We start from the raw sequence: 26,013 nt of genomic DNA, 5'->3' as shown, positions 1-26,013 counted from the left end.
TGGCGCCCAGACCTCTCCTGCCGCCCGCTGCTCCCCTCAGCAGTGTACTTCAGTCCTTCTGCCTGCTCTGCTCCCTGCTCTGGCTCTGGTGAATTCTCTCACCCTCCCGTGCTTCTGACTGTACCCAGTGCTTGTATAAATAAATAAAATAAAATAAGTAAATAAATCTTTAAAAAAAAAAAAAAAAAAAAAAAAGAAACTGTGATTTTTGTAGGTTACCTGACTTGTTCTGGTTAGATAGAAAGTGAAATTCTCTTAATCCTAAGTAGAAGTGGGAGTCAGGAACATTTATTTTTAATGTTCATTATTTAATGATTATGCCTATTATTGTAATAGGCAGGTTTTCTTTTCTGGGGCTGAGACTAGTGACATAATCCTTTTAACAAGTTGTTATTCTTATCTAGAGAAAATTTCACAAAATAGATCTATAACAACTTAAATGCCATAGGTACATGATAATTAAAATACTCATTTTTACTGATTTTCTTATTATGAATGTAGCTAACTTAAACTTCAGACATGAGAAATATTACCCATTTGATAGATGACAGGAAAACTTTTATGTCACTTGAGTTCTTTAGGGAAATAACTTCTTGGAGGGGGTGGTAAATTATGTTTAAAATCTTAGCTGTGCACTTTGTTGGTGTGTGAATTTCTGTATTCAACTGCTCTAACTCTGCTTGGCTATAGGGGGAAGATCATTTTAATGTCATAAGCATACTGATGAAACCAAATAGCATATGTGAAGTGTGTAGGATAGTTTATGACACATAGTGCTTGATAAACATGAATCCCTGATGCACTTTCCCCAGTCTTATGATTCTTGATCCTTTTCATCTTCTGTTATCCCATCCCCATGACACTGTTGAGTGAGGGGATTACTGAGGGCTGCTATAATGCTACTTAAGAGATATGCTAAGAAAAATTTTTTGTCTTCAGTCTTACCCTTAAAATAATGACTCTAATACATGTCATCTGGATTTGATTTTGAACTTACCCATAGTTAGGTTGTTTGCAGGATCACAAATTCCCTTTCAAAGATCAAACTTAATGTGTTTATAGTGTTGAAAGAATGTTGGCTTTTTCACTTCCACTCAGACATGAAGTATAATCACCACTTGATAGCACTATCCATCCCTTCTTTCAAAATTGAAGACGCAAGAGTCAGCAGTCAGGGGCCTCCCTGGTGGCGCAAGAGGTGAAGCACCTCACTATGAAGCAATCTGAAGCCTCTGCATTATGAGTTTGATCCCCAGCCTGCCAGGGAGCAACCCACATGGCACAGCAGACCTCTCCTGTCTTGCCCGCTGCTCCCCTCAGCAGTGTGTTTCAGTCTGTCTGCCTGTTCTGTTCCCCACTCTGTCTCTGGTGAATCCTCTCACCCGCCACATCTCTGGTCTGTGCCCCAGCTCTTGGATGCATAAATAAATAAATCTTAAAAAAAAAAGCCAGCAGTCAGTCTGAAATATTTTATCATAGTCACAAATGCTTAATCATTTTAAGGATCTTTTTATTAAGTGACAGAACTCACACAAATTATACTAGCTTTGAGTATTCCAAGAATCTTAGCAATAATGTCAATTTTAAAACTTAATAAACATAGACTTTGAATGAATATATTTTCTTGCAAATGACTCGGGAACAATTCAGTGGGTAGCTGAGATCAAGTCCCAAAGTATAAAATGTGTCTGTTTCTGAATATTGTAAAAATATGTCTGTTTTTAAATATGGCAAAACTCAATAAATTATTACCAGAAATCTCCATAAAAGCAACAAAAACCCTCACCACATTCTGGTTTACTTTTAATTTTTACTGTTTTCATGAATCTCTTATGTAATCAAAATTTTTGGGTTTTTTTTTGTGTTTGGTTATTAGCAACTTACTCTTTGATTGAAATTTATCTTAAGAGAGTTTATGTTGAAAGCAGCTGGATGATCTAGAGAGTCCAGTTTATATTTTCTTGTGCTTATTATCCACTTACCATTATAATATAAATATCCTTACCTACTATTGCTTTTATGTTAAGATGATGGTATATGTTTACCCAGAATTTAATTGTTACAATGTCTCTACTAGTCTGTCTTATGAGCAACTGTGTTCATTTTCCAGAAAAAAACTGTGGGCAGCTTGGTTAACTTAAAATTTAAAAGTGGCTAAAGTCATCCATTATCTTATGCAGCCACTTAAGTACTATGTAGTTGCTACATATTAATAAGACAGATATATTACATAACACAGCATGCATCTGTACATTTATTTACTATATTATGTTCAAATATTGTATTCTTTGAATTTTCCTCCCTCTCAGGATCTATTTCCAAATGGTAAAATTGCAGTTCTTTGGCTTCACTTTTGCTATTACGTGATTGACTTGAAATTGTGGCTTTTGGTTATGAGGAAACTTTGATGAGCTTTTTTTTTCTTTTGGCATAATTTTAAAAAATATTCATAGTGTTTTGGAAATGGTGTTTTGTTCAAGTTTGGTACTCTGTTACTTTTCTTATTGTATTTATGCTTCAGTGGAGCTTTTTCCCCTTTGAATATCTAATAATTTTAAATGAAACATAAAATGATAGACTTTTATTGCAAAAAAGAACTTCAGCAATTATTATCCTCTCTGAAACTCATTTCATAGCCAGGAAAGTAGGACCACAAGAAAGAGGACAGAAGACTAATTAATTAGTAGCAAAACCCAGATTTCCTGACTTCAGCTTGATTTTCCTTTTATAGTTTGCTGCAACATCTTTGACTACTCAAATTTGATTTCCTTCAGAGTAAGTCCTGGGATGGCAAGAAGAATGATGTGTTAAAACATTCTTTTGGAATTTAAAAATGTGAAGGATTATTGAAAATTATTGAATTAGTTGAGCATGGCTGTGCTATTTCTACCTTTATCAAAGTTGTTATTCAGACCACTGAAAATCACTGTTGTCTTATAGTATTTTATAGTCAACTGTCAACTTCTTGTTTGAACTGTTTCTGTTTTCACAGTGTTTGGCAGGACATCTTTCTAGCTAGACACCATCTAGCTCCGGGATCTAGCCCAGTGCTTGCCATATAACAAACAAAGGGGTTGGATTGCTCTTCAGTTCTTTCACTGCCTAAGTCTTGTCACTCCTATCTTGTCCATTATAGTTTCCACTTATCATCTTAGTCCCTCATCTCTCACCTCCAAGTGCTGAAGTCGATAATTGAAGCTTTTTTGCTTTTTTCTATAAAAACTGAATCTCATGGCTTAGGTGAAATTGGCAGTTTTTGAAAAGTTGCTTCTTCATATTTTTGTGCTTAAGGTTAAACTATATTGTATCAAAGCTGTTATTTGTTTTATGATATGCCTTATGAGGTATTGCTCCAGGGTAGCAGGATGGCCTGACCTTAGTTAAATTTCTGCTTCCTTACATAATCTTAGTGCAGTTAGTGGACCATTTGTATGTGAGGTCATGTAGGGTTACTGGACACACTGAACTCTTATCCAAGCAATTATGACCCACAAAGATTTTCTGCAAGAATTAATTACAACATTGTGCTCTTAAAATGGCTAGTTTGGGCATAAATCAGTAGGCTATGAGATCCTTTTTTTGAGAAGGGAGGAAAATCTTTGTCTTTAATTTGTAAATAAGAGATTTGAGAAATTCATCAATGTCATAAAGTGACAGAACAGCATGGAAAAGCTATGTTGTTTTTGTCTAAATGTACATAACCAGCAGCAATCATTGCAGCTCCTTTTCAGCTAATGAATTGTGACAAAGGTTACACGGAAGGCCTCCAGGAAAGTGTTGCCTAAGATTTCCTTAGCTAATAGAGCCAGAACTTGAAAACTGTATGGGAAGCAAGGCTAACAGTTCTTAAGATTTGCTTTTTTTTTTTTTCCAATAATTGCACCTGTTCTCTCTCATTGTTTGAGAATTTACTTTGAGAATAGGATTTTGTTTAAAATTTCTCTAGATACATTTTTAAGAATAGAACCCTCCCCCATCGGAAGGACCCTATCAACTTATAAAGCTCCTCAGTGTGCCCTAAAGTTTCCTATAGTGTCTCTACAACAATCTCTAGCCAGTGCCTGATTTTCCTTAAGCTTCTTTCTCCTAGACAACCTAGTAAGATGAGTTAAAATTCATTTTGCATTTTATTGCTGCTTATTTTCTATTTAGTGACAACTGTTGTTACTTTCTACAATTTTCATTGCAGATGTACAGTACAGTACAATTCATGTGTAATCTGCTAGCTGGGCTTCTTTGGCTCTACCTGGTAATTTAGCCATTATTTTTGACTTGATTAAATGAGAAAATACATTCAAGTAGTAAGACCTTCACTTAAAAATCAGTGAATATGTTAAATATATGATGGACACAGTAATAATAAATATAAATAACAGTATACAAATACATCATAAAAATAAATGAGAAGAAACATGAAGAAAATAAATAATTTAAATAGGCATATCCCAGGGGAGGATATACAAATCACCAATAAGCACCTGAACATGTGTTCTAACCCTGCTTAATTGTAGGGATTGACGAGGATGTGGAGAAAAGGGAACTCTCATACACTGTTGGTGAGAATGTAAATTGGTGCAGCTAAAATGAAAAACAGTATGGTGAATCCTCAAAAAAAAAAAAAAGAATAGAAATATCCATATCCAGCTATCCCATTACTAAGTATTTAGCTAAAGAAAACACTAATCCAAGGAGATGCATGTACCCCCATGTGTTCATGCAGCATTAGTCACATTAGCCAGGACTTGGAAACAACCCTGGTGCCTATGGACAGATGATTGGATAAAAGAGATGGTTTCTATATACACAATGAAATACTACTCAGCTATTAAAAAAGTCCTGCCATTTGCTACAACTTGGATGAGCCTAGAGGCTATTATGTTAGGTGATATGATGCAAATGGAGAAAGACAAATACTGTATGACTTCACTCATATATGGCAGATAAACAAAACAAAGGAACAGACAGAACAAAAACAAATGCTTTGACTGCAAGAACAAAGTATTGGTTACCTGAAGGGATGCGGAGGGGGGTTATTATTGAGTGAAAGGAGTCAACTGCATGGTGATGGATAGAAACTGGATTTTTGTTGATGAGCATAATGTAATATATACAGATGTTGATGTGAAAAAGTCTATGCACCTGAAACCTATATAATGTTATATGACAATGTTACTTCAGTTAAAAAAAAATTAGGGAGGTGGATATTATACAATAAGATAGCAATTTTCATATATCACCTTGGCCAAAAATAAAAAATATTTAAATGTCCAGTATTGACAAGATTGCGGAAAAATGGCTTTGTCCTATGTTGATAGTGATTTCTTGGGAAAGAAATAGAATAAATTATTGTATATTCATGTTCTGGAATCTTCTGCAGTCATTAAAAAAATGTTAGATTTAGATCTGTGAATCTAGAGGGTGTCCATATGATATTAAACAAAAATTATATGATAACCATTTTCATTAAAAATTTTTATAACATTGTTTATAGCTATCACATGTCTATTTGTATACAGAGAACAGTGTACAAGGTTATAACTGCAGGTTTGTCTCCTTTTTTTTAAGATTTCCTTTTTTTTAAGATTTCTTTATGCCTACAAGAGCTGGGGTGTAGGCCAGAGGTACAGTGGGTGGTGAGAGGATTCACCAGAGACAGAGTGGGGAGCAGAACAGGCAGATCTACTGAGATACGCTGCTGAGGGGAGCAGCAGGCGAAGCAGGAGAGGTCTGCAACATGTGGCTTAGCTCCTTGGTCAGGAATTGAACTGGTGCTGCAATGGCTGCTGATGGCTTCATAGTGCTGAGACTCAACCCCTTGTGCCACCAGGGAGGTCCCCAGGTTTGCCTCCTTTCTGCAGCATTGGTTTAGGAGTAGAATAGTAGAATTTGCTCAAGATAGATCATTTACTTTTTATTTTTACATTTTTTACTTATAGTAAACATGTATTACATTTGTAACTTTAAAAACAGCTAATGAAAACTCATTGTTTAGAGTGAAACTTTATTTTTGAAGAATATATCCATTGTAAGTATTGCTTTTTCTGTGATCTGACTCATAAAGATAAAAAATTCATACTTTAGGTTTAAAGAATTTGGATTCATTTGATAGGAACTGAAAAGTTCTAACTTTTCTTAGATGTGTTCATAACCAAGCGTTATTCCTGAGGTTTATTTTATATTTTTGGTGGTGGTTGTGTCATGAATGGGACTAGCTATAGAAAAGCACTTTCAGAACCTGAGTTACAAATTGAACTTTGGGTTTAAATTGTGATCCAAGATAAGGCAGAATATTCACCCACCAACTTTTTAAAATCAGTTCTTCCCTACTTTCAGTATGGCTACCATAGATAAAATTTTGTAATTGTTTCAATCATAAAAATAAAACCTGATTATTGCGGAAAACTTGTAAAACACTGAAAAACACAACGGTTAAATACAGTCATCCATGAGCCTCATTATAGACACTGAACATTTTAATATGCTATTCTAGTATTTTTATACTATTAAGTGTAGTTTACTTACTTGAAATTCATATATTTAAAATGTACAATTGCACAAGTTTTGACACTTGTATATAAGTATGATATATAATCATAATCAAAATACTGATCAAATAAATTTATTCCTCCAAAAGTTTATGCCCCTTTATGATGTTTTCTGTTTCCTCTGGGAATCGCTGTTATACTTTATAGATTTATTTGGGTTTTCTAGAATTTTATATAAATGGCGTCAGGCAATATATCCTTTTTTTTGTCTAGCTTCCATCAACAAAGTTACTTGAGATTCTTACATATTGGGTCAATAGTTCATTCCTTTTTATTGCTAACTAGCATTTTATTATATGGAAATACTAGTTTGCTTGTCTGTTCACCTGTTGATGAACATCGTCGCAACCATTTTGAGGCTTTTGAAATAAAGTTGCTCAGAGCATTCATGTACAGCTCTTTGTATGGAGCAGGTTTCCTCCCCCTCCCTAACCCCCTATGTAAATACCTTGCCTTTTTTTTTTTATAACATGGGTGCACTTTGAGGGAATTATGCTAGCTGAAAAGTCAAAAGGAGAAAGACAAATACTGCATGATTTTACTCATATGTCCAATATAAAGAATTAAAAAAAAAAACAATCAAACACAACAGAAACAAAAACCCTTAGACTCTGACAACAAAATGTTGGTTACCAAAGGGGTAGGAAGTAGTGGATGGTGATTGGCCATGTGGTAGTGGGTTTAGTGTGAGGTAGAGTTGCTGAGGTGAGAAACTGTATACTTCAAACCATACAACAATATAAACTAATGTTACCTCAATAAAAAGAAAAAATTTTGTTCTGCTGCCCGCTGCTCCCCTCAGCAGTGTACTTCAGTCCTTCTGCCTGTTCTGCTCCCTGCTCTGGTTCTGGTGAATTCTCTCACCCTCCCGTGCTTCAGACTGTACCCTGTGCTTGTATAAATAAATAAATAAATCTTAAAAAAAAAATTGGTTTCATTGATTTTTCTTAACTTTTTTTGTTCATTGATTTAAACTGTGACCAATATGATTTTACTTCTTTGGGTTTCACTTGCTTTTTTTTTTTCTAGTGTCTTAAGGTAGAAGCTGAGGCAATTAATTTAAAAGCATTTTTTCCTCAATATAGGTATTTAGTGCTACAAAATTTCTCCTAAGTACTGCATTAGTTGTATGTCATAATTTTTGTTACATTGTGTCTTCATTTTTTATTCACTTCAAAATGCTTTGTAATTTTTTTTATTCTTTATTTAGAATAGTGCTATTTAGTTTTTAATTATTTGAAGATTTTCCAAAGGCATTTCTATTTTCGTTAAATTTTAGTCAGAGAACATGCTTTGTATGAGTTGAAGCTTGTAAAGTTATCTAATATTTTTAAAAATGAATATATGCATGCATCATATAAGAAAATATTATAATATGGTATTTTGTGGCCATTTTCATGAAACAGTGTATTATGGAAATTTTCTTGTGTCAGTGTTTTCTGGTGCAAAAACCAAACCAGTATGAGAGGATATATATTGAGAAAAATTAGCCCTGTTCCCGCTCACATTATTTGCCATGTTACTATTTTCAGGGGTCTCTTTCCTGTGTTTCTCTATGCAAATACAGGAAAATATGTATATATACTCCTATTTTAGCACTTGTACACAAAAAGTGAACAGCTTGATAATCATCGTATTTGGATATGCTCTAATTTATTTAATGTAGGTTGATGTATTTTTACCATTTTAAGAATAATGGCATTTTTGCTATGTGAGTACTGTACTGACCAGTACTATATATACTTTTCATTTAGTTTTGATTATAGCTGCATGGGGTCAGACTCATCAGCCCACTTTGTTGTGAACAGCTTTATACAAACTGAGGTTTTATACTGTAAATGCATGTGTTATTTTTCTTTGACTCTCCAAAGGACTTTATTATATTCGTCTTTGTATTTTTGGTGCTGCTCATATATTAGGCAGACTCCTAATAGATGTAACTGTGTGAATGATTTGATTAGTTCAGTTAGCCCCTGCGCCCATCTTTCCCTCCTGAGATCCATTGTATCCAAGTACACAGTGACACACAGTAGACAGGTAACAGCTCAGCAAAGGGACATCTACGTGTCGTGCAGAGATTAGTTGTGATTCTTTTGAAATCTGTCTATAGGATGTGGTAGAGGAGTGAATGTAAGGGATTGTGACAGAGCTAGGTTCAGATTCTTTCTGAATAGTTTTGAAGAATGGCTGTTGAATAAAATGAAATGCTGTAGGAAGCTTCTACCAGTTAGGGATGTGGTAAATATTGGATTCCTTCCCCTATTTCCACAGGGTTGGGCTCTAGCCCTAGCAGGTAATTTGTGTGTAAATCAGAAGTCCATTTGTAATTACCAAGCCCACACTGTGTATCCTGCTGTCTAGGATTCCAGGCAGAACATATTGCAGAAGAGAATAGGGCTTTAATATCCTTCCATACCTGTTCTCATTGGCTGAGGGGCTGGACAAGGTGCTTTACACATAATTCTCAATACAACCCTTCTTGATAAGTAGCATTACCTCTCTCTTGAAAATGAGGAAACTTAGGTCTAGAAGATTCAAAATACTTGTCCTGGGGCACTGATAAAGGGGCAGGATAGGACATCACAATCAGGTCTGTATGGCTAGAGAGGCTTTTCTTTATATTTTTACTGCCTCTTGGGATACTAAGAAAATGTCATGTATTTTGAAAGATTATAGTGGAATTTGAGTTACATATAACTGAAATTTTGATTTTTACATATGTGACAAATTTAAGCCTGTAGAGGAGGAGAAAGTTATAATTTAGGCTCCTTTAATAGGATTATTTTAAGACTCTTGAATATGCCTGGGCAAAAATAGTATATGTTATTTTGAAATTAAGTATTGACTAGGAATTGAATAAAGAATTTAGTTCAACATGAGCCAGATGTTTCTTTTTTTTTTAATAGAGGCATGTTATATTTATTTATTTATTTATTTGTTTGTTTTGTTTATACATGCACTGGGTACAGTCAGAAGCGCGGGAGGGTGAGAGAATTCACCAGAGCCAGAGCGGGGAGCAGAGCAGGCAGAAGGACCGAAGTACACTGCTGAGGGGAGCAGCGGGCGGCAGGAGAGGTCTGCGCGCCATGTGGGACCCTCCTCCAGTGGCCGGGGAGCAGCCGGGGATCGAACCGGCGCCGCAGAGGCCGCGAGCAGCTTCGCAACCCAGCGCTCAACCGCTGTGCCACCGGGGAGGCCCCAGATGTTTCTTTTTTACATAGAGAAGGACTCATAGACCATAGGATCAAGTTCTCATACTATTTTGGCATTGATTCACTGATGTGAACTCACTGATGTGAACTCCCGGAAGGTAGCCTCTTATACTTGCAAGTATCAAAGTCAGAGATTTCGCTCATGCACTGGACTGTGTGTTTATGTGAGGTTATGTATGGCAGTTGGGCAGTTTGTTGTGCAGATGTTGGTAATGTGCAGTCTGACATCTTGTTTCTATTTCTGGAATGCTTTTAAGAATGAGTCATGTTTTCTTGAGGCCATCCTAAAAATACAGCTAGTTTTTCAAGCATTAATGTAAAATACACCACAGACACGCAGCAGCAGTACATAATGCTTTCTTTGAGTAGTTTAATGCAATTTTCTGACAAATAATTTCTTTGACAACATACAGTATGTGAAAATATGAATAAGTAAAAATGGGGCTTTTGTTGAGAATTGGGCTCTCTGATCACAACATGTAAGCAACACAATGAATTTGAAATTTTCATAAAGGAGCAACATATAATATTGTTATCACCATAATTAAAATAGAATCAAATGATTAGATTTTTAAAAAGGATTTATTTATTTATGCATATAAGAGCTGGGGTACAGACCAGAGGTGTGGGGTGGGGGTGGTCAGAGGATTCACCGGAGACAGCAGGGAACAGAACAGGCAGATTGACTGAAGTACACTGCTGAGGGGAGCAGCGGGCAAGTCAGGAGAGGTCTGTTGCGCCAAGTGGGTTGCTCCCTGGTTGGCGGGGGGTCGAACTTGTGCTGCAGTGGCTGCAGGCAGCTTCATAGGTTGCATCTTAAACCCTTGCACCATGAGGGAGGCCCTCAAATGATTACATTTATTGTAGCCCAATGAAGTTCTTATTTGTGGGGAAAGTCATAGACATAAAGGTAGGGCCTGCTGACAGATTTGAAGGAGCAGGAGGAAAGGATCTCTAGAGTGTAAGCTGTGAACTCAAACAGCTTAGGTCTACATCTTGGTTTATGTATTTACCAACTGTGGACAAATGATAATACCTTTAAGATTTTTATGTAAAATGGGGATGAGTATGTAACAAACAGCATGCCACTTAACTATTACTGGACACTGTTTTAAGGGCCTAACTTCATCATTATAAACAACCATATAAGTAAGTACATATACTGATGGAGAAGCTGGGCAGAGTTTAAATAACTGATTGAAGTTGTATAACTGGTAAACAGCAGAGTTAGAATTTGAAAGGTTTGATTGGAGTCCATGTCCTTGCTACTTACTGTAGTCTCCTACCTCCTAGGGTTGTTGTGAGATCTAAGTGAGATACTGTAAGAAAAATCATTTATACTTCTACCTGGAACATGACTGCAATGCAGTAAACTTTGGCTATTGTTATTGGGGGATGATAAAAGGAGGGAACGGAAGAGCTCTTTATGAAGGTGTAGCATAAATTACAGGGCCAGCCACAAGATTCAGAAACTATTTATGCATATTAAGAAACTGATATAGAATTGAAATCTGATGCTAATAAGTTTTGGATAACCTAACATCTCCTCGAAGCTCAAGCTAAAGGTAGAAATTTATTCACTATTGAGTTGTCCCCATGAAAATTCTTTTTTCAGAAGGCAGGGGAAACAGAGGAACTCTTTCCCTGGGATTAATCATGACTCATTAGGAATAACTCATTAGTGGTGAGCAAGCAACAGAAACCTTGAGAGAAGTGTCACCCAGGCATAGTATTTTTCAGCAACAGTCCCATGACATATTATGTACTGTCTGGGATGTTACATTTATCATCACTTTATATACTCAAGACTTCACACTTAATTAACACTGGCAACATGTGAGAGGCAGACTTTATGTTTGATTAGGAATTGCTGCCTTCATTTTTTAAAAGTCTTGAAAATGAATACAGTTCAAAAGTCCAGGCCTTAAAAATGGAATGGAATGGTATAGAACTAAATTGAGACTCTATGAGTAGTTACAAATAGTAATAAATAATAAAAGGTGGGAGGAAGCTGAAGAGACCCAACTTAGCTTTGCCTTTTTAGGACTTTGAAAATTTCCTGTTTGAAATAGTGAAGTCCAGGTAATGGAAGTTCAGGCACATTGCCAAAGTGGAATGAATACAAAGGAGTGACACAAAACTGGAGTAGCGCAGCAATGCCTGTGGCCAAAGTTTGCTGAGGTTTGGGCAAATGTGGAAAAAAAAAAAAAAGCCCAATTGTTTTAAGTTTTTAAATATATATTTGATATCAGAGTAAGAAGAGAGAGGTAGTAGATTTGCAACATAGTGGATATTGTATAATTTTACTGGTAGAGAAGTTAGAGCTTCTTGACTCTTATTTCATCTTTATAAACAGTAAACAGGCTGACTCATCTTGAAATAACAAAGAGTGGACTACATAGCAGAAAGATGGAGTTAAGTTTGAGGTGGAAAAGAAAATAGTTAAGTGAACATCAAGTAGTTACAAATGAAGGTGACTCTCCAAGCTCAGGTGAATTACATCCTCGCAGTGTGAAACTCCTTGATAGATCCTCAGAGTTGTAGGGCTTTGAGCAGTGTTTCTCACTCTATTTTCCATTATTGCTCTTCTAAGGACATTTCTCCCACTGACTGTCTCTTACCCAGTCCCATGAAATTTTAACACTACAGATATATTGGGTATCTCTTTATGCATGGTGTCCCTTAGTGGACCACAGACCATTGTAATATCTAAGAATTTTTCCTAAGCCCCCCACCAGAAACCAGTATTTGCCTCATTGGGGGTGATCATCTTGTAGAGGGTTCATAGAGTATGGGAGAGAAGCCAAGCATTTCCACTAGGGTAGTAAGTCTCTTGATTTTCAAATGGAGTTAATTTATTTTGGAGAAAATTATAAGATACTTTAATGTCAACCCAGTAACATGGTAAACCAACTAGTCTGCCCAATACCTTGTATTTGATCTTCCCACATGATTAAGAAAATCAGAAATTTTTCTTTATTTTTTTCCAGTGATGAGATACTAGTTTTCTGAGGGGGTTAGGGGGAACTAATTGAGCAATACTCTGCTGTCAAGTGGGAAAAGGTCAATTTTAGTCCTATGTAAGCCTTCTTGATCTCAATGGGTGATTAAACAAAGTTTAAAAAATATGAAATATTCGATACAAACAAAAGACTTTATATTTTATATGTATGTGGATGTGTTTATAAATAACCCAATAATGAAACAAATAGTATAACCCACACCCAGTTTAAAAGCTAGAATATTGCCAATACCATTGAATATCCATGCAAATCTCTCTGATTTCATGTCCAGGTATCCATTATCCTGAATCATTCTTTTGCTTTTTCTATTTCATTGCATATGTATGTATCTATTTCTAATGAATTCAATTTGCTATTTTATTGAGCTTTATCAAAATAGCATCATGTAATTCTGACTTAGCTTTTTTCATTCAAAATTAGGTCTTTCAAGAGTTAAACATATATTGGAAGTGCTAGTTCTTTTTGGTTTTGTCACTATGTTGTGTACATTTTATCCATTTTTAATTTGAGTTTTAAAAATTTGTTTAAAATTGAGGCAATGTTGGTTTACATTGTATTTTGGGAGTAGATCGCCCCTTCGTGTGTTATGACCGTCGTGATCCCTCCGCCAAAGCACCAGTAGTCCACCACCACAGTCCACCCTCCCTCCTCATTTTGTTCTCACCCTTCCCTAACTCTCCCTCTGGATTCCTTACTGGTGGGACTCCAGACTTGTCTAACCCTGTGCAAAACAATATGAACATTCTTGAGAAGATCAAAATGGATTTACCTTATGACCCTGCAGTTCCACTTCTGCATATGTACCCAAGGGACACAGAAACACTAATCTGAAGGGAAACATCACTGTCATGTTCATAGCAGCACTATTACAATAGCTAAGATGTGGAAACAGCCTGAATGCTCCCAAACAGGGGAGTGAATCAAGAAGATATTTATACACAATGGAATACTACTCAGCTATCAAAAAAAAAAAAACCACAACAAATCCATGCTATTAATGGCAACCTGGATGGAGCTGGAAGGGATTATGAAAATAACTCTAGTATGATTTTGAGCAAAGCTGCTATGAGAATTCTATGTGTGTCTTCATGTAGAATTGTAAGAGTGTTTTTCATATAAGTAGGAATAGATTTGCTGGGTCACTGGGTTTTTACAAACGAGCAAAAAAATTAATTGTATTAGTTGAAATATTTTTAAAAATGTTTAGAGGAAGAGCAGATTGATATGTGATTTGATAGTCTAGCCTTAGAAGGATGGTGTAGTCTTATATTCCCAAGATAGTTGGTACAGAAGAACATGCTTAAATTCTAAAGAAATAATTTAAGCCACATGAGCTTGTTACAGCAAACTTATTGAGAGAAAGTTGGGAGATCTCAAACCCTTTGCTGACTTAAGTTATAATACAGTTTTCTCAAATTTTTCAAGGCTATGATAATTATCTGGAATGACTTGGTTGTTTCCTCTTTTTAGAACCAAAGTACTGGGTTATAAAATTCTGATAAAGTAATGATGCTAGTTTTTCAATATTACTCTTGAAAATCACTTTTTACTTTTAGTGAAATTTGTATATGATTGTTCAGATGTTCTTAGGAGTTTTTAAATGTGGGATTTTTATGACTAGTATCTTAAACTTTGTCCTGTGTTAACATTGAAAATAATGGTTTTATTGTAAGACCGAAAATTCACCAAGTATAATATTACATTTGTATATGAATACATGTATTTCTCTGTGTATGCAAATATATGTATATATTTAATGTGTGTATATGTATTGCATGTATATACTTAATAAGTTGTCCTTGCTTGGAGATTTATCTATATTATTAGTAGTGGTCTGATTTGCATTTCATCTTTTTTTTCCCCCTTAAAGTTTCAGATTCTCTGGCTCAGTCTGTAGTTCAACATCTAAGATGGATTATGCAGAAGGACCTTTTGGGACAAGATGTCTTTCTAATAGGACCTCCTGGGCCCCTTCGAAGATCAATTGCTATGCAGTACCTGGTGAGTTACCAACTCTTGTGAATTCCTAAAGGTCTTAACTTTGATAAAGTATGTTGTAAAATATATGAATAAAAAGAATTTTTAAAATATCAGGATTAGTCATTACTTGAAAAAAATTAATGCTAAAGGATGATTTGTTTATAAAGAACTGGATCCTATACTTCTAAAAAATAACATCAACCAGCATTAACTCAATTAAAAAACAGAACTTAGAATAAATTATTTGGGAAGCAAATTTGCCTTTCAAAGCATTAGCAATTTTTTGCTATAACTAGAAATAGCTCCACTCCAGCAGAAATGAAATATAAATTCACATAATGAGTGGCAGATAGAATCAGCAACTTTTGAGATGATGAAACAAAATTTAGTTTTATACTACTCAGGGAACAGTCTTTTATCTCATTTTAAAAACACAGAATTCTCTTGACTTTTTGATGTTATGTGGTCTTTAAAGGGAGCCTCAGGTCATAGAATATCTCTTATATGTCCTCTCTCTTTTTCTTCCTCTTTAAATAGATAAGAAAACAAGCTTACAGAGAATAAATAACTCACTAAAGCTTTATCCCACTAATAAATGTTGGACCTAGACTTCAGATTTCATATTATTTCTCCTTTCTCACATGTTATCCTCTTAAATGTTTGCAGTTCTCTGAGAACTGTTGTGAAATAAATTGAAATATTAATATCTTAACCCAAATAAAAATAATTATGAGACTTTTTTTTACTTTGTTAGCATTCCATCAGCATTGCTTTAATAATTAGAAGAATGCTGTAAGATGATGTTTTTCTGTTCCAAAGTTTACTTTTTAGATGAAGAAAAAACCTTGCTCAAAGCTTCCTTGCACTACTTGATTTTAAATAATTCATTTCTTTGCTATTTAAATATAGTTTGTGTACTCTTTTATTTCATCATGAATTTATTCTGGTACTTTAAAAATCACATGGGGCAGGAATAATAAAAATACAATGAACAAGTCAGAACCTAACTCCCACTAGCCCTTAACTTTGATGTCTTTTATTTAGTCCTGAAATCAGTGTGTGATATATAATGGCCATTGATGTATTATCACTTTATTAATGCGCAAGGAAAAAAAGTATCTTACGTAAAATGTAGAGTCAGCTACTGAGAATTGCAGTTTTAGAATCTCTTATTTTATTTATTTTTAAAATAAACAACCATTTTAATCTTTAACTACAATTCCAATGCAGCATATTAAATTATCTGATTGCTAACATTGTGAGATGTGCACTCTAGCTAACTCATTTCAAAGACTGCAGTATCTCCCTGAGATTTTTTTGTTTCTGGCAAGACTTTGAAGCTTGTTAGAAATGTAGGAGAAGGACTAGGAGTTTATAGGAACTTTGTTGGATAAAAAATTTAACATAGGCCTATATGACATCAATAACTGAAAAAAAAAATACCTTAAACTGTGTAATAGAGCTCAGGCAACTTTCGGATGTGAAAACACATATGAAAATGTACTAGTTTAAACCACTTTGCCATCTGTGGAGTGAGTACTATATTGCTGTAACATAAAAGATCCTATACTTAGTAATAGCCAGAGTAAAAGAAAGAAATTTGGGGGCTAGCCTGCTGAACCAATGAGACATTAAATAGAAATAATTTGATAGTTGCTTTTATTTTATATTTAACTGATAAAAGGAGTTTTATAGAGAGTATTTTAAAAACTAAACAAACCTAAGACAACTTAGCAGACCATAGCCCCCTCCTCCAGCTGATACTCCTGGTGCTGTTTGTGAACTTGCTCAGACTTCTTCTGTAAAACAGCAGGTGAGGGGACTTTGGTGTTGGCTGATGAGAGTCCTAGGAAACTGTCGAGATTGCAGATAGTATCCTTGGTGTGACAATTCAGGAAATTACTGTGGTACAGTTTAGTAATAAGAGGCATACTTCACTTTGTCAACCAATATGAGTGACAGGGATTTTCAGTAAGGGAGATAACATTCAACCAGTCAATGAAACACCAAGATTCTAGTCATGTGTTCCAGAAGCAAGAAGAAAGTATCTCCTGAAAAGGGAACATGCTACTTTACTCAAAATTTGTGCTCTCACAAGCAATTCATTTTCATTTAGACAACCATCATTTGGTGTCACCACATCTTCATCACTATGGTGTGTACCTTCTCTCTTTCTCTCTTTCCATACCTAACTTTATGGGTGTATGGGAAGAGACACATTTTTAAAAACTAAATGACAAACAATTGTACATAATTATCCATATCACATGAAGATAAAGAGAAAAAAAATCCTGTCATGTAGAAAATATCCCCTTTCATCATTAATGGCATTCTTATTTAACTTATTTTCTTCATATGCCTGTATATTAATTTTTTCTCACTGTTTAGTGAAAATATAGTATACATCTTATTTGATTGTAGAATGTCATTGATTTTAATTCAACATTGCAAAACTAAGGGTAATGTTGAAAGCCTTTTTGTACATAGCTGTTACTTGTGGAGCAAAATGACTTTAGGGACGGATAAATAATTCTAAAATAGATTCTAGAAGATTTTTCCTTCAAATCTGCTGTTTTATTTGTGAGTAAGTGTGTGTGGGGATGGGGGAAGAAGGGGAAAAGGAAAGAGAAAACTTTACCCTCTCCCCCACTTTGTTTTCTCTCTTCCTTTCCTCCTTTCCATCCTTCTTTTTCTTCCTGAACCACTAGGAATGTGTTTCTCCCTTCTGTTGTCCTAACTGTTGGTGTTTACCTTATTTTCACTGTTGATGAAGTTGGTAAACATTGGTTAATGGAATAAATTAATTTAAATCACCCTTTAAAAAAAGATGAGCAGTATTTACAGAAATGGCTATTTGTGGGAAAACAAAATTATAACTTTTGATATGAAAAGAATTCTACAGGAGGCAATAATATTTGTAAAATATAATTTTGGTTATCGTGGCTTAAGTGGTTTATAATTGGTAGTAAATTATTGATTACAATAAAAGCTATGAGGAGACATGTACATGTTTTGATTAATGCTCAATTTTTTGCATTTTCCTCAAAGATGGTACTCAAAAGCTCTTCTCTGGCAGTGGCATTGTCTGATGACTGACTCCAAAGTATATGTTGGGAATTTGATTTTATTTTTTTGAACATTTTGACTTTGTTCTACAGGAACTGACCAAACGAGAGGTTGAATACATTGCCCTGTCAAGGGACACTACAGAAACAGATCTTAAACAGCGTCGAGAGATTCGTGCAGGCACGGCTTTTTATATCGATCAGGTAAGTTTTATCGTACTCTAACATGTGACTCTAGGTCTGCACAAAATTGATTTTTAAAGTAGAAAGAGAGTAGCTCATGTAATAGTGAAAGATAGATGCATTGTTCTCTTTCTAGAGATTTAATTTAGATCTTCATTTCCCTGTTCTTGGAAATGCCTTCTTGGTTTATTACTAAATAAGATATCGTAGATGAAATTGATGGTTCTCAAATGTTAGTTAAAAATCAAAATGCTGATTTTTAAATTTTCATTTGCTTCCTGCTATTTGCCTACAGAAATTGGATTTTAAAAAAATTAGAGATTTTAATATAGAAATTACTTTAGCACATTTATTAAAGGATTCTTAATCTAAAATCAATTTAGTAAAGTATATTAAACATAATGAAATTAAATGTAAACTTCTAGGAGCTATAGGTTTTTTTTAGGGGGTGGTTCTTAGGTGCAGATTACTTCTAAAGTAATATTTTATAAAATATTATCATAAGGAAGCTTGTCACACCTTTCTTTTAAACATACTATTTAGGGGGCCTCCCCCGTGGTGCAGCAGTTGAGCACTGGCCTGTGAAACTGCCCGCAGCCTCTGTAGCTCCCCAGCCACCGAGCGAGGGTCCCACATGGCGCGCAGACCTTTCCTGCCGCCTGCTGCTCCCCTCAGCAGTGTACTTCGTCAGTCAGCCTGTCCTGCTCTCCTCTCTGGCTCTGGTGAATTCTCTCACTCTCCTGCGCTTCTGACTGTACCCAGTGCTTGTATAAATAAATAAATAAATTTTTTTTTTTTTTTAAAAAAATGCTATTTAAAATATTAAATAATGTTTTTATTAGGAATACCTAATTAAAAAAAGGACAGAGACTAAACAATTAATGGAGAAAAGATTTCAAATGTTCAATAAATTTGTGACAGATTGTTCAGCCTTATTTAAAAATTTAAAGTTAAAACAATAGTGACTTGCCTTTTTTTTAACCTCGGATAGACAAAGATTAAAGGATTGTTAATGTTCATTGTTGGTGAGGAAACAGCATTGCTATAGATGGAAACATAAATCAATGCAGTTTTGAAAGAAAACACGGCAATATCTATCAACAGGAAATAAAATACATTTGAATTCAGGAGCTATGGCAATTTGTTTTCCAAATGTATTCACACAAGGCATCCTAAGTTACATATGCAGGGATGTTTATTATAGTTTGATATATAAAACTTGTAAATAAAACCTATATAATGTATATTTGGAAGCCTAAATAGTGGCAAGTAGAATTCTCTGTAGCCATTAAAAAGAATGAGGTGAATCTTTATGTAATGATAGGCATGTCCAGGATATATTTTGTGGGGAAAAAATTAAGTTGCAATACAGTGTATGTAATATGCAACCATTTTGTGATTTAAAAAAAAATTAGCTATATAATTGCTTGTGTATACATTGAAAAGGATATATAAGAATCAGTTAACGAAGCCTATTGCTGCAGAAGTATAATGGGGTGTCTGTAGAGGGGTGAGGAATGAACTTTCATAGTTCTCTTAATTTGAAGTTCTCTTGTTGGCACACTATTGCTTTATAATTAAAGGGATATAATTGTGAAAAACTACTGGGTCCAAGAATTTTGGGAAATGAGGATAATCACAGTCTCATAGATTAGTAATTACAAAAAGAATAGTGTATTTAAAATGGAGCAGTTTGTGTCTCAGTCATCACCTTATATGATCAAATTTGGCACACATGGTGAGAGAATGGGAATTTCAGATTTCCAGCTTTTAAAGTCATTATTTGTAGATGAAGACACACAAATACATTTTAAAGAAATCCATTTTATTCACATAATACCAGAGGTTCATTTCATAGATCATTTTTAATTAGAAATAGGAAAACTAAATGCCTTTATAATAAAATACCCTCTGTATTCAATGAGAATGAAGAGATGGAAGTCAAGTTGGGAAAGTGAGGAACTGGGAAGAGGGGTTAGAAAATGAGACAACAATGTAAGTAGAGGCTATGAGAGAAGAATGTATTTAAATGATAATGGAAGAACTGACTTTGTTTGGTAGAACATGGATTTAAGAACATTTTTGAATGAATTTTATATCTGAATCAGTTGTTGCAATGCAAATACTGAGTAAGGAAATGGATTTGTATGTTTATTACAGAAAACTAAAACTTTTGACTATTCAGGTATCAGAAATTGAGTTTTTTTTAAAGATTTATTTTATTTAGGCATACAAGAACTGGGGTACAGGCCAGAGGTGTCAGGGAAGGGGGTGAGAGGACCCACCAGAGACAAAGTGGGGAGTAGAACAGGCAGACTGACTGAAATACACTGCTGAGGGGAGTAGTGGGCGAGATAGGCGAGGTCTGCTGAGCCATGTGCCCCCACATCAAACTCATGCCACAGTGGCCAGTGATAGCTTGATCGTGCTTAGACTTTAACCCCTATGCCATCAGGTAGCCCCCAGAAATTGAGTTGTTTTAAGAAACTAAATTTACTGAAAATTTAAGCAACTAAATTAAAGAAACTAAAATTTAAGAAACTAAAGCATAAATTTCTTGAAGCATAAATTATTTAAATGAAACTCTGCAGTATTATATTCTTCCTGCCTTTCTAGAAAACATTTTCAAATGATACATACTTTGCAGTTTTTAAATATTTTAAGTAATACATAAATATATGGTAATATTTTATACTTTCCACTTTCTGGGTGATTCCAGCTCATTATGATGACCACCAGTTCTTTAGGATGTTGTAATGTGCTTACACCTTCAGAGCCTGTGATTGAGGTATAAGAATATTGGTCATTTCTCTAGATTGCTTCAGACTATTTGAGATGGTATCTGGTTTTCATATTTTTTCATTCATTTCCTGGGCATTAATATTCTCTAATGTGTTGTTCATAATTGTATTCTCTTAGTTCCTTGCTTATAGCCATGCAATTCTTTGACATCCAAAATAAAATCCAAAACCTTTAAGATGGATTTTAACATTCTACAGGACCTAATCTTACCTACCTCGTCTTTTTTCCTTTCCATGCTTTCAAATCTCATCCTCTTAAAAATGGTTCAAATACTTTCCAATCTCAGAACGTTAATACTTATTATTTCCTCTAGTTGGTATGATCTTTATCCAGACCTGTGCGTTCTTGCCTCCTCATTCAGATTATAAATTCTCTGAATATTTTAGCTAGTAACTAGACATGCCTACTCCCTTCCCACATGCACTAGGGTATCTTCTTACACAATAAAATCTCCTTCAGAGTATTTTGAGGGGTATGGATAAAATAAATTACAGTTTATCAAAAAAATGTTGAAAATTACCCCATGCTTATCTATGTAACTAGCTGTCGTAACTTAACTATTTGTTCATGTATGGGTAATTTCAATATTTTATACAGTTACTTTGCTAAGCAGATAATAAATTAAGCTTTTGAAAAAGTGAACTGATTAAGAAACAAATACAGAAATTTGTATCAGTGATATCAGTACACTCATAGAAAAATAGAGACCACATCAACTTTCATTTGCCTCGGAAGATTAGATAACCTGAATAAAACCTAAATATTGACTTTATAACCCTTTAAAAATCAATTGCTGTCCTTACTGTTTTCTTACTTGTTAACAGTCTCTTTTATTTTATTTATTATCATGTGACTCCAAAGAGCTGGAGAGGAGGACATTTAAATCAGTATACAATTGCTTGCATCACTCAAGATAAGCCAATACAAACTCTCAGAATAACAAATGAACAACTTTCAGGTTTTATGTTTGGCTGAGAGGAGACACTATTTATCCCCAAGATAATTTGGGGGATAGAAAGATAGGATGGGAAGTTAAATTATTTTAACTGTCTAAGCCAGAAACTCTTTTCATATTAAATCTTATGAATTTAATTGATATGACACTATGAAATTCCATTATGTACAATATATATGTTTAATATTAAATACAAAAATGTACTTGAAACAGTTAATATAATATTTTAATGTGTTCTCTCCTGTTTTAGATTATTTTCAATTATCTCTCATTATTAATAGAAAAAGTATGGGTAAGGCTGTTTTAATGCTCCAGTTAAATATTCTAGACCATCAAGTGCAACTCAAATAGAATAACAGTGCTGTTGGTCATAAAATTTTTATCTTGTCTAAGTATCTTATACTTATTCTAGCAAATAGGGGGAAAACATTTATTTGTAAACTAAATCCCATTTGTGGATGCTGAAACCTCTATTAAAGTTACATGTAAGCACTATTAAAGTTATATGCAATCACTATTAAAATTACAAAATTGTTATTTCAGAAATTCATTCATAAATTAAATATTTGGAATTTAGAAAGCTTTTCCTATAGAAACAAGGTTATAGAGAGTGCCTGAACTCTTGATACTTGATCCAGACTCTTTGCACTGGTGTCATTGTAATATGTTCTAGTGCTCACAATTAGGGAAGGTCTCAATGTTTATTCTAGCTTCTGTGTTTATCAGCACTCAGGCCTTGGCTTCTCCCCCATTGCCATCTTACTCCCACCAACTGTTGTCTGCTCATAGTATTAACTGTTTGACAGATCTGTGTGTCATTTTAAAAAGGAGATAAAAAGAACTGTTTTTTTTTAAATATAAAATTACTTCTGTTGAGGAGACCCTGTTGTTCTTTATATAAGTGCATTTCTCAAAACATCTTTAGAAGGGAAATCACTTCCTGACCTTACATGTAAAGTGATCGAGGCTTAGAGGACCAGGTGTTAGAAATGGCAAATAGCAGTAATGGGATTGGAGCCAGAATTGGTTCAATTTCAAAGTTTAGGTTCTTTCTACTATATTATGTTACTTCCCTGAAAAAGCAAAGATGATGACAACCATAGCAAGAATGACAGTATTCATAATAACCACAGGTAATTGTTTTTCTTTAAAGGCTTACTATGTGACAGAGGTTATCTTATTTAATTTTGAGATTAACACTTTAATTAGCCTCCTTTTAGAAGAAATGGAGTTTCAGAGAGGGAAAATGATTAACCTAAGTAACCTATAGCAGGTAATTATTAGAGCAACTAAAAATTAATGTAATCCTGTTCTGATATTCTAAAATAAAGAACTTGAAATACAATTTTTTTTTCATTTTGTCTTCCTCACTGCTGTTAAACTGTAACTATTTTGAATAATTTGACTACTATCTGGAATCTATTTTCATGGCATCATGGCTCATTAACATTTTACATTTTAATAGATCCAATAACTTTACTTTTTTTTTCAAGTATTGCTTTGTTTCTTAAAAAATTACTTTGTGCAATACCCCTTGAGGATATTTTCCTTTAGTAAATGAGGACACAGACTTCAGATTAATTGTTTGCCTAAGGTCTTTTATCAAATCAGAAGCAAATCTAGAACAGGGGCTTAAATAATTTTTGATTTTAGGTCATGTAGCTTCTTTTATCTTGAAATCTTTTATGTCCACGTGTTCAGTTATTAAAACTGTGATATGAGATGGCTGGACCAGAAGGATCTTACTGCATTAAAAAAATTTCTATTTGAGAAAATTAGGTCTCTGAAAATTCTGTAGCATGAAGGGTAGCAAAGTCTTCTTGTGGTTGATCTAATTTCCACTTTGATGAACTGTCACAAATAGTCATTTTATACAAGATATGCCCTGCTTCCATTTCTTTTTTAAAGATTTCACAAGAAAAACTATACCACATTAGTTTTATTGAAAAATTTATTCATAAAAACTTATGTAGAAAATATGTAGCCTAAATCTCTTATGCTGACAGTTAAACCTGTTCTCTTCTTATAAGTGTGAACATAGACAACTATGATCCTTTATATAAAAATTTTTCCTAAACTTACATAACAGCATCTTTTATCTTGAGTTGTTACATTTTTCCCCATAAACACTAAAAGCCTTCCACAAGCTAGTTTTGTATCAGTATGACATGTCCTTTAACAGGCTCTTGCCCCTTAAAGGCTTACAAATCTTGTTGAAGAGATGAATCTTGTTGAGGAATCTGAGAGAACTAAGAATACCTCAGTGACATTATTCATTTTATACAACATTTTAAGAAAGAACCAGAGGCAAGGTGATTCTGAAATAGTTACTAATACTGTTTCTGTAAATTCAATTCAAACTTTTATCAAAGAGCATCTCCATAAGGTATTCTCTTTTTAGTTATTATTTTTGCTGGTATTTAAATTTTTTTTTAAAGATAGGAATTTTATTTTTTTCTTTTTTTATATAAATGAAGATTACTTTCTTTTTTAAAATTAATTAATTTATACAAGCACTGGGTACAGTCAGAAGCGCGGGAGGGTGAGAGAATTCACCAGAGCCAGAGCAGGGAGCAGAGCAGGCAGAAGGACCGAAGTACACTGCAGAGGGGAGCAGCGGGCGGCAGGAGAGGTCTGTACGCCATGTGGGACCCTCCTCTGGTGGCCGGGGAGTAGCCAGGGAGCAGCCGGGGATCGAACCGGCACTGCAGAGGCTGCGGGCAGCTTCGCAACCCAGGGCTCGACCGCTGCGCCACCGGGGAGGCCCTGGTATTTAAATTTTTAAATATGGCATATGGTCTCAATCTGTATCCATACAGCCAAAGGGTAGGTTGGAAGGGAAATTAAAAATCTTGGGTGATTCTTTGGTTATTGATGTTTTTTCTAAAAAAAAAAAAATTACTCTATAAATTTGTAATTTTCATGATATTATCTTTGGATCCAACTGTACTATAAAACATCCATTCTCATTGCCACTTAAATTGTGTGTAAAAGTAACAAATTGACAATTGTATTAATAAGAAAAGTGCTTGGGAGGTTTATTTTCTATTAATAAAGTTGCGGTTAATTGACATGGTCATGGACCTTGTTGCTAGAATGGCTCACTGAACTTAGGAAAATATTTTACTTATCTATACAGGTTTATTATAAGGGATATCATAAAAGATTAATAGCCAGGTGAAGAGCTATATCAGGGGAGGGCAGGAAGGATCCCAAGAGCAAGTAAAATATGGGGTGTGCCACTCTCCTGGTGCTTGGATATTTTTGCCAACCTGGAAGCTTTCAAAACCCTATTGTTTTGCTGTGCAGAAGCTTTTCAGTTTGATGTAATCCCAGGTGTTTACCTTTTCCTTGATTTTCTTTGCTTTGGGTGATGAGTCTTTAAAGATGTTATTGCGATGTATGTCTTGTAGTGTTTTACCTATATTTTTTCTATATATTTTATGGTTTCAGGTCTTATGTCCAGTTCTTTTATCCATTTTGAGTTGATTTTTGTGTACAGTGAAAGATAGTGGTCTAGTTTCATTTTTTTTTGCATGTGGTGGTCCAGTTTTCCCAGCACCATTTATTGAACAAGCTGTCCATGTTCCATTGCATGTTCTTTGCTTCTTTGTCAAAGATCAGTTGTCCATGTAAGTATGGTTTTATTTCTGGGCTCTCTATTCGGTTCCATTGGTCTGTGTGTCTGTTTTTGTTCCAGAACCAAATGGTTTGAATTATTATGGCTTTGTAGTATAGCTTGAATTTTGGAAGCGTGATGCCTCCTTTCTCCTTTGTTTTCATCAGTAGGACTTTGGCTATTTGTGTTTTTTTGTGGTTCCATATGAATTTCATCAGTATTTTTTTCTATTTCTTTGAAGAATGTCATTGAGATTTTTATTGGAATAGCGTTGAATCTGTATATTGCTTTTGGTAGGATGGACATTTCATTTTATTTTTTTTCCACTTTTTAAATTTAAATTTTATTTTTATATTCCCCATACAATTACAACCCCCTTATTTTGATCCCAAGCCCTCCTTTCCCCACCCCCCACCCCCCATAGAGTGTCTCTGGTTCATAGTTGTTTGTTGATTTTGATATTTTCTTTGTTATAGTTATTCTTTTTCCTGGTCCTTTATTTAAGTTTTCTCGATTCCTGCTATGAGTGAGACCATCCGGTATTTTTCTTTTTCTTTCTGGCTTATTTTGCTGAGCATGATCCCTTCCAGCTCCATCTATGTTGCTGCAAATTGCATGTGTTTCTCTTT

General features: G+C 34.5%; 1 protein-coding gene across 2 annotated transcripts in view; it reads left to right on the top strand.

Annotated features, from left to right (window-relative positions):
* VWA8 (von Willebrand factor A domain containing 8) overlaps positions 1-26,013 on the top strand; it is a 364,311-nt gene that overhangs the window by 55,961 nt on the left and 282,337 nt on the right. For both annotated transcript variants that reach the window (XM_054701470.1, XM_037526940.2), the window contains 2 exons: positions 14,651-14,781; positions 17,919-18,029. In XM_054701470.1, coding sequence (XP_054557445.1) covers positions 14,651-14,781; positions 17,919-18,029 — 242 coding nt within the window. The remainder of the gene's footprint in view (positions 1-14,650; positions 14,782-17,918; positions 18,030-26,013) is intronic.

Source organism: Talpa occidentalis, unplaced genomic scaffold (genome assembly GCF_014898055.3).
Source record: "Talpa occidentalis isolate TD23 unplaced genomic scaffold, MPIMG_talOcc4v2.1 talOcc4.5, whole genome shotgun sequence".
NCBI lineage: Eukaryota > Metazoa > Chordata > Mammalia > Eulipotyphla > Talpidae > Talpa > Talpa occidentalis.
The sequence above is the reverse complement of the archived record's forward strand: the minus strand, read 5'-3'. Positions and strand labels throughout refer to the sequence as shown.